At 35.9% G+C, this 10,079-nt stretch overlaps 1 protein-coding gene across 1 annotated transcript in view; it reads right to left on the reverse strand.

Moving 5' to 3' along the window:
- Positions 1-10,079, reverse strand: part of LUZP2 (leucine zipper protein 2) — a 412,454-nt gene that overhangs the window by 252,849 nt on the left and 149,526 nt on the right. The window contains exon 6 of the mRNA XM_042782748.1: positions 7,156-7,218. Within this exon, the coding sequence (XP_042638682.1) occupies positions 7,156-7,218 (63 nt within the window). The remainder of the gene's footprint in view (positions 1-7,155; positions 7,219-10,079) is intronic.

Raw genomic sequence — 10,079 nt, forward strand, 5'->3', positions numbered from 1 at the left:
CATACTGCAGACTGTAGTCTTCAATCTTCATTGGTAAGTGATTCAAGTCATCCTCACTTCAGAAAGCAGTTGTGTCATCAGCGTATCACAGGTTTGTAATGATTCTTCCTCAAATCCTGATGACAGATCCTTCTTCAGATAGTCCAACTTCTCAGATTATTTGCTCAGCACACAGATTGAATAAGTATGGTGAAAGGATACAACCCTGACACACTCCCTTCCTGATTTTAAACCATGTAGTATACCCTTGTTCTGTTCAAATGAGAGTCTCCTGGTCTACATACAGGTTCCTCATGAGTACAATTAAATGTTCTACAATTCCCATTCTTCTCAATGTTATCCACAATTTGTTATGTTCCACACAATCAAATGCTTTTGCATAGTTAATAAAACACAAGTAAACATCTTTCTAGTATTCTTTGCTTAGAGCCAAGATCCGTCTGACATCAGCAATGAAATCCCTTGTTGTACGCACTCTTCTGAATCCAGCTTGAATTTCTGGAATTTCTCTGTCAGTATACTGCTACAACCATTTTTTAATTATTTGTAGCAATATTTTATTTGTGTGCAGTATTAATAATATTATTTGATAATTTCCACATTCTGTGGGATCACCATTCTTTGGAATGGGTACAAATATGGATGTCTTCCAGTCAGTTGGCCAGGTAGCTGTCTTTGAAATCTTTTGGCATAACTGAGTATCTCCAGTGGGGTATTCGTTTGTTGAAACATTTTGATGGGTATACCCTCAATTTCTGGAACCTTGTTCTTTGCCAATTCCTTCAGTGCTGCTTCTACTTCTTCCTTCAATATTATTGGCTCTTCATCATACGCCACCTCCTGAAATGGGTGAACATTGACCAGTTCTTTTTGGTGCAGTGACTCTGTATTCCTTCCATCTTCTTTTGATGCTTCCTCCATCATTCAATATTTTGCCCATAGAATATTTCAATATTGCATCTCCAGGCTTAAATTTTTTCTTCAGTCCTTGCAGCTTTAAAAATGCTGATTGTGTTCTTCCCCTTCAGTTTTCTAACTCTAACTCTTTGCACATTTCATTATAATAATTGACTTTGTCTGCATGAGCAACTCTTTGAAGTCTTCCATTCTGGTCTTTTATTTTGTCACATCTTCCATTGCTTCAGCTACTCTCTGTTCAAAGGCAAGTATCAGAGTCTCTTCTGACATATTTTGGCCTTTTCTTTTTTTCTCATCTTTTTAATGACCTCTTGCTTTCTTCATGGATGATGTTCTTGATATCATCCCACAATTCTTCCAGTTTTTGTTCATTGGCATTCAATGCATCAAATCAATTATTTTGGTGGTCTATTCTTTTGGTGGTCTCTAAATTCAGGAGGGATATAGTTAAGGTCATAGTTTGGCTCTCATGGACTTGTTTTCATTGTCTTCAACTTCAAGTTGAACTTGCACATGAGCAGTTGATGGTCTGTTCCACAATCAGATCCTAGCCTTGTTTTAGCCAAATATAGTGAGCTTTTCCATTACCTCTTGCCACAGATGTAGTCACTCTGATTCCTGTGTGTTCCGTCTGGCTAAGTCCCCATGTACAGTCACCATTTGTGTTGTTGAAAAAATGGATTTGCAATGAATAAGTCATTGGTCTTAAAAAATTCTATCATGCGATCTCCCGTGTTATTTCTGTCACCCAGGCCAAATTTTCCAACTACCAGTGATTCTTCCTTGCTTCCAACTTTTGCATTCCAGTCACCGGTGATAATTAACACATCTTGATTGCATGTTTGACCAATTTCAGATTGTAGAGGTTGATAAAAATCTTCAATTTCTTTATCTTTGGGTTTGGTGGTTGGTTCATAAAATTGAATATTAATAATATTAACTGGTCTTCCTTGTAGGCATATGGATATTATCCTGTCACTGACAGCATTGTACTTCAGGACAGATCTTGAAACACCCTTTGTGATGATGAATGTCACACCATGCCTTTTCACACTGTCATACTTGGCATGGTAGATCATATGGTTTTCTGATTCAAAATGGCCTAAACCAGGTCATTTCAGCTTACAAATGCCTAGGATATCAATCTTTATGTGTTCCATTTCATTTTTGACAACTTCCAATTTTCCTAGATTCATACTTCGTACATTCCGCATTCCTATTATTAATGGATATTTGCTGCTGTTTCTCCTCAATTTGAGTCCTGCCACATCAGCAAATGGAGGTCTCTAAAGCTTTACTTTATCTTTACTTTAACTTTTTTTAGGGCAGTATAAATTAAATTTATAATACACACAAACATACAAATATACATATACACATACATATGCAGGCTGGTGGTACAATGCCTAAGACATCTGACTGCTAACCAGAAGGTTGGTTCTTGAAACCCACCAGCTGCTCCATCTACTTCTGTAAAGATTTACCACCGCAAGATCCCAATGGAAGTTGCTATGAGTTGGAATCAACTAGATGGCAGTGAGTTTTTTGTTTGTTTCCTTGTTTAATACATATACATAAAGTCATTGCCATAGAGTCAATTCTGACTCAAAGCAACCCTATAAGACAGCGTAGAACTGGCCAGAGGGTTTCCAAGGCAGACCGCCACATCTTTTTCCCACAGAATGGCTAGTGGGTTCAAACATCTTAACTTTCACTTAGCTGACTGCTTAAGCACTGCACCACCTGTGTCCTCAGGTAGCTTTTGGCATATTCATATCAGAGAAGATGAGGCAATTAATATTTTTATGAAAAGAATGATAATGAAAGGACCTATCTAAATTTAAACTATGTGAAAAAGCAGAACATAAAATTATACATAGTAGGTCATTATAAACCAGATTATGCTTCATACAAAGGGAACTAGATGTAAATATGTCAAAGTTTGTTGTTTGTATATGTTGTGAGTGATCAGAGCTTTAAGTGTTTTTATTTTTTTCTGGCTTTATATATTTTGGGGAGCTCTGATAGCAGACTGCCTAAGGCATTGGACTGCTAACCAGAGGCTGGCAGTTCAAACCCACCAGCCACTCCTCAGAAGGAAGATTGGGCAATCTACTTCTGTAGTGATACTGCCTCAGAAACCAAAGAAGGGGTCACTATGAGTTGGATCAGACTTGACGGCAGTGAGTTTGGTTTTTTTGATTATATATTTTAACTTTTTTTTTCCCTAAATGAGCCAAAAATACTTTTGCAACTAAAAAATATATATGTAAATATTAAAAATAGAGCAGCAAAATGGAGAACTGTGCTAGAAAATATGAACTCCAAACAGAATTACAGAGGATACAAAATAATTCAAGTTCTGTGCAGCTAACAGTTAGTTAGGCCTTGTCACTTGCTTGAGTAGAGAATATTTACTGATTTTGGCAGTTTTCCCTAAACAAAAACCAGTTCTCAAATATTAATAAAGGCAAAGGATTTTTTTTAAATCTTGCTGTGTAATTGGTAGCACATGCCATTATTTTTAAGACAAAAGTCAAGTGTGGTAGCACATGCCATTACTTTTAAGACAAAAGTCAAGTGTTTTGGCAGAAAGATTTGCTTCATAACAGGTAATCTTTTATTAAAAAAAAAATTAAAAAGACAAAAATATCACATCACCTCAAAAGGGAGCATATTCTAAGGGGAAATTATGTGGAACTGATTCTCCTTCCACCACTCACCTCAGAGCTTTGAAATTTAAAATCCATGTCAAAGATATTTGCAAAGGTACGTGAGTTAGTTGTTGTGGCCACACACTGTTTAGTGCTACATTAATGCTCTCTTCTACCTGTCACATTTATTAATTTTTAATATATTTTTCAGTACTTATAGTGTGGTGGTACATTGCCTAAGGCATTTGACTGCTAATCAGATGGTTGGTGGTTCAAACCCACCAGCCACTTCTTAGAAGGAAGACCGGGCAATCTACTTCCGTAACGCTTTACCACCTCAGAACCCAACAGGGAGTTGCTATGAGTTAGAATTGATTCGATGGCAGTGGGTTTTTTTTTTTTTTTGTAATGTGTCTTGGTAATATAATAGTACACGATATGTAATAATATGATAATATGATGGAAAGCAAACAATTCTCTGTTGTGAAGATGATTAGATGAGTGCGTTATAGCAGAAATGTTGGTTGTCTGCTCTTCAATTCTTTCCTCTTCCTTTATATCGAAAACCACTATCTTTCTCAAAAGAAACTGGGAAATCTATGATCTCAGTTTTGCATGAACACATGCCTTAGTTTAGAAGGACTTATAAAAAATATATATCTTCCTTTATAAAGAAAGTAATACTGGAGGTCAATGCCACTCCTTTTCTCCTCTGATTCTGGACACAGTTAAGAGACAGCATATTATCCTTAGCAGTCATCCTTCTGCAACTTGGAGAGAAGTCTGAGAACAAACAGCAAGTTATGAATAGTTATATGGAAAAGTAGGAAAACAAATTAAAAATAAAACAAAATAAACACCCAGGTCCTTAATGACATTGTTGAGCTACTAAGCCAGTTATAAAATTGACTTAACACTAAACTATTTGTTGTTTTAGCTAACAAAAACTCTACAGTTAAACAAGCTTTTTGTTTGCTTATTTGAGGGAGTACGAGAGTATATGCTGAAGACATGCTAGCTTATTCAAGTTCTTAAAAGTTGATTTATTCATACAAAGTTCTCCTGACTTCTTATAAAGCCTTCTCCTAAGCTGACAGGAAAGAAAAAGGCCCATAAATTGTTGCATTTTTTAAGTCATAAATATTTTATCAAATCCTAACGTAAGTAATTTCTGAAAGTTGATAAATTACTAATCTGCATTCAATAACTGACTTTTGCAAAGAAGTAAATCACCCAGAATCATTGAAATTTCCCAATGCCTTTCTACAGTTTTTCTCTCTAAAACTCTTTAATTTGAAGAATAAAATTCAAAAGATTCTAAAAGCCTTACATACCAAAAATTCACTGCCATCAAGTCAAATCCAATTCATAGTGACCCCTCCTTGGGTTTCTGAGATGGTATCTCTGTGGAAGTAGATCGCCCAGTCTTTCTTCCGAGGAATGGCTGGTGGATTTGAACCACCAGTCTTCTGGTTAGCAGTCAAGTGCCTTAGGCACAATGCCTCCAGAGCTTTATATAACTTTCTTATGCTAATAATTATAATTTATGAACTTTAGGGACCCTGGATTTGTTTTATAACACTTTTATAACTTTATTAAGTTAAACACATTTACTGAAGAGTTAGGAACTTCATTGCAAATAAAATGATTCCCCCTCACCACATTTGTTTTGCCCTCTCAACTGTCTATGTTGATAACCTCAAAAAGATACTGCCAGGCTGAATGGATGGAGGAAGAGAGACTGTGTCAAGGGTTTCATGAAAAATTAAAGGCGGACAGCTAATGTGTTGGGTTTTATATTTTTATCCTTGCTATTTATCACATACAACTTGCTAGGGCTGGGAAGTGGAGGTCTATAAGCATCAATAAGAATTTATTCTCAGTTTTCTTGGAGTGTTGGGAAATATTTTGTTAGATGAAGGAAAAGGAATGACAGGAAACATATTATGAAAGAGCAGATGGCAAGATGTGCCCAGAGTAATGTCTTGCATAAAATGAGTGTTTAAGAAATACTGGTTGCCATAATAGAAACACCTTCTCAAGACATTAAACCAAAAGCCAAGGTGCTCACAAGGACAGATAGGCACTCTTCTTTGTTCTCACTGAAAAATTGCCGAAATTCACAACCATTACTTAAAATGGGAGTTATGCCTCTTTAATTTAGACACAACATGATACACTGGGTTGAACATTGCAGTAAGAATACTTTTAAAAGCATTGAAAGGAAAGCACTATACTCAAAGTTATTTTCAGTTTATTATTTATTAAATAGATTACTATTCCTACTACTAAGAGTCTAATGTTCCATCATCCTATTCAATTTAGCAATGTGGATGAACTACAAACAAAAATTCAAAGCACCTGCCTTTTATCTCTTTTGCTTAATGGGGGAAAAAGAAAATATCTTTATTGGTTTTTGATTACCGCTATAACAAACTAACAAAAGTATGGTGGCTTAAAATAATACAGATTTTTCTCTTAGAGTTTTGGAGCTCAGAAACCTGAAATGCCTCTGAAGAGAGAAAATCAAGCTGGTGTCAGGGCTGGTTCTTTCCGGAGGGCCTGCGGGGGGGGGGGGTCTGGTCAGTAGTCCTCCCACCACCTGCTTCTGTCATCACACAGCCATCTTCCCTCTGACTCTCCATTCTGCCTCTTACATGCACGCTTGTGATCATGATAAGAGCCTATCCTGGAAATTCTAAATACTCTCTCCATCTCGAAATCCTTAACTTAATCATGTCTGCAGATTCACTTTTGAAGTATAAGGTAACATTCACAGGTTATAGATATTAGGAACCATATATACATTTGTGAAAGGAATGTTGGGCATTCTACTTCCTCAGTGATACCGTCTCGGAAACACAAGAAGGGGTCTCTATGGGTCGGGGCCGACTCGACTGCACATAACAACAACATATATATTTGGGGATACATTATTCAGTTTACTGTGGTATTTAATATCTTTAACTGTTAAGTCTTGTAAAGGAAAGTGTCAATATCCCAAACTGATCAACTAAAAAATAAAGAGATGTATGCAGGGAGATGTGGAAGTGAAAAACATAAGTCTTCAGTGACCTTTACCCCTGGAAACTTAATTACGATGTACCCTCCTTAATGTAAACATTGCAACATTGAATTAAATAACTGAAGGTTAGAAAAAGATGTTAAAACACCTTGAAATTATGCCTGTCTTTGATGAAGAACATACTCAGGAAATCAGATTTGCACTTATCTACTTTAATTAAAGGAGTTTTGGTGCTAGAGCCTAAGGCACTTGACTGCTAACCAGAAGGCTGACGGTTCAAACCCACCAGCCACTCCTCGGAAAGAAGATGGGGCAATCTACTTCCGTAGTGATACTGCCTCAGAAACCCAAGGAGGGGTCGCTATGGGTCGGGTACGACTCCACGGCACATAACATAACAACTTTAATTAAGTAGACAAGAAGATGAAAGTATCTTTAACATAGTATAACCGAACTCTAATTCTGAGAAAATGCTAAAATTTCATTTAAATTCAATAATATTTTAGTTCGTTTAGATATTAAGCTAACAAAGTGGAGAGGCAGAGGGAAAAGACTCACCTTAAACAGTAAGTCCTTCTTCCCATAGCGAAGCTCCTTCAGCTGGGCTTGGATTTTTTTTGACTGAAAAAGCAGAAGCATGGATTAGTGCTGTAATTAACTTCTATTTTCAAATTTGAAAATTAAAATACTTCCAGACTACACATGGGGGAGTTCTGCAGCCAAGTTAAAGAAGAGTCCAAACGATGTGGATGTGAAGCAGAAATGGTTACTCTCCGGGGGTTGGACATCACATATCCTAAGCAAGAAAAGAAAACTGGAGCCTGTTCAAAAAAAGCACACTGTTTAAAGGTAGTGTTTTAAGAAAGTGCTTATTGTTTCCCACCCAGAAGTTTACTCATCCAGGCATGACCAACAATCCAATTGCATATGATAAGATTATCTCTGCATATGCATGCCTCAATTTCACTGCTTAGTGTGTATTTTGTAATAGAATATGGGTTAAGTTTAAATTGAAGACTAAAGTTAATTTCACATATGTCCAAAGGGAAGGCAGAAGGTAAATATGATAAGAGGTGAGAAAGGCAGATAGAATGTTAAGATGCTGAGATGAAGTGTGTCTGCCTTTCAGAAGAATGGACTTTTTAAGAGTCATCACAGATATAAAAAGGCTTAATGGGATTCTCTCTCAGGAGACATGTTTGGCCATCACATTGAAATAGGTCCCAGGAAGCCACAGATGATAATCATGCCTCCTCATTTTCCAAAGTAGATATAATCCTAAATATATTAACATAAGGATCTCAGTTATTTTATATTTACAGCTAAGATCATAAGTCCTGATTCTTCACTCAGGATAAAATCATAAAAATATGTAGATTACAGAGTCACATGAAGGAAGAATTAAAGATAATTTTAAAAAATAATTGAGTGGAAATGTAAAATAATACAACCCCTCTGGGAATCAGTTTAACAAATTTTTTATGAAGTAAAATATATGTTTAATATATAAAACTAGTGTACTCCCTAGATATTTACCTAAAAGAAATTAAATTATATGTACATATAAACACCTAGAATAACTTTATTCATACTAGCAAAACCTGAAAACAACCATATATGTATGTGTGTGTGTGTTGAATATATAAACAATTTGTGGTATAAACATGAAATAGAATATTAAAATAATATTGAGAGACTTAAAAAAAGAGCGAATAAAGTACTGAAACAAAACATCATAAAGAATTTGAAAAGCATTTTATCAATTGAAAGAAGCCGGTGGCAAAAGGCAGTGTGTTATATATTTCCGTTTATGTGATAGTCTGGAAAAGGCAAAAGGACAGTGAAAGAAATCAGATTAATTGTTGCCAGGGAATGAGTATTGAGGGTAGGAATTAAATCTAAAAGGGCAAAGGAGTACTTTCTGAGGTGACATAAATGTTCTATATTTCGATTGTGGTGGTGATCATATGATTCTATACAACCCTGAAACCCACCAAAGTGTACTCTTAACCAGGGTAAATTTTATTGTACGTAAAATTTATCTCAATAAAACTCAATGTAAGAAGTTGCTGACTATAGTAGATAATAAACATAAGATTGTTACAGGACGATTATAACTAAGAGAATTATGTTGTTATGAAAGTCTTCTTTTAATAAAAGAAAGTGTACCCAGGTTTTTGAAATACTGCAATTTTGTGAGACTATATTGAGTACGTATAAGCCTTTATTGAACAAACTGTAAATGCAGTGTGATTCAATTTCTTATTATATTTAGACCATTTCTAACCGTATCATATAGCGGAGTTAGCAAAGTGGGAGGCTGTGTTTTAAGGATGTCACCATTCCTAAATAATTATGCAACACAGAAGTCACCATATATTAGAGTAGAAACTTGAAAGCCTCTTAAATGATGCACCACTGCACAGTTCTAATATTGGAAACAGTTTTTTTTTTTTTTTTCACAAACATCTCTACATGAGTCACCTACGTTTCCTGATCCATTGAATCAAAATGTGTATGTGAGAGTAAGAAAAGAAAACCATATACTGCAAGAAGAAATGAAAGGAGGAATATAGACAGGGAGGGGAGCAGGAGAGAGAGTGGTGAGCAGAAAGCAAGGAAAGAGGAGGAGAGGGAGAAGGGAAGGGGAGAGGAAGAAGGGAAGGGAGGGAAGGAAAGAGGGAGACAGAGAATGAGGAGGGGTGGGAAAGAAAAAGAAAGACATTGACAATAATTTAAGACGTTAACAATTAACGTCTGTATCCAAAAGCAGCAGGGATTTGTACTTTCTTATAAATTAGCTAATGTTTTTTATTTCCATTAAAAAAATCTCTTTCTTTTGATACGGAAAAAACAAAATAATAATAATAATAGAAAGCAAACTCATTGCTATCAAGTCAATACAATGCATAAGTAAATCTCTAAGAAGAGTCACTACAGTGTGTGTGGTTGAATATTGGCTCTTAAGAATAAAAACTCACACTTGAGAGCCTGGGATCTTTGTATTTATACATCTACTATACATCCCTACTTCTACTAAAGCTCTCCCTCTCATCTCAAAAAGTTCCCAAGTGACCCCAGAAAATGAGATTTCAGACATAGTGCCTCTGTCTTACTACATTAACTTTATCTCAAGACAATTCCTGGTTGACATGACTTTTCATCAATTTTGAGCTAGTGATTTCAGAAAAGGATCATTTCTATCATCTTTCCGATTTCAAATGCACAGTTGATTGGCATTCTCTCCAATCTGCTATCTAGGATTCATTTACAGTCAGTGTATTCTCTCAGGAAAATATGACTTAAATTCTTTTGGTTTATTCCAAACTAATGTTGACTGAGCCTCTGGTGTTTAAAACCCAGCGAGATGCACCTGGTGCATAGGTAACAGCCCAGTTTATAGACTGAGACAGACTAGGAAGAAGGAAGAGGCTGTCCACTTCTGAAAGAATTGGCCAGGGAAAACCTTATGAATAGCAACC

This window comes from Orycteropus afer, unplaced genomic scaffold (assembly GCF_000298275.1).
Source record: "Orycteropus afer afer isolate SDZICR_OR568_19922 unplaced genomic scaffold, OryAfe1.0 scaffold00457, whole genome shotgun sequence".
Lineage (NCBI taxonomy): Eukaryota > Metazoa > Chordata > Mammalia > Tubulidentata > Orycteropodidae > Orycteropus > Orycteropus afer.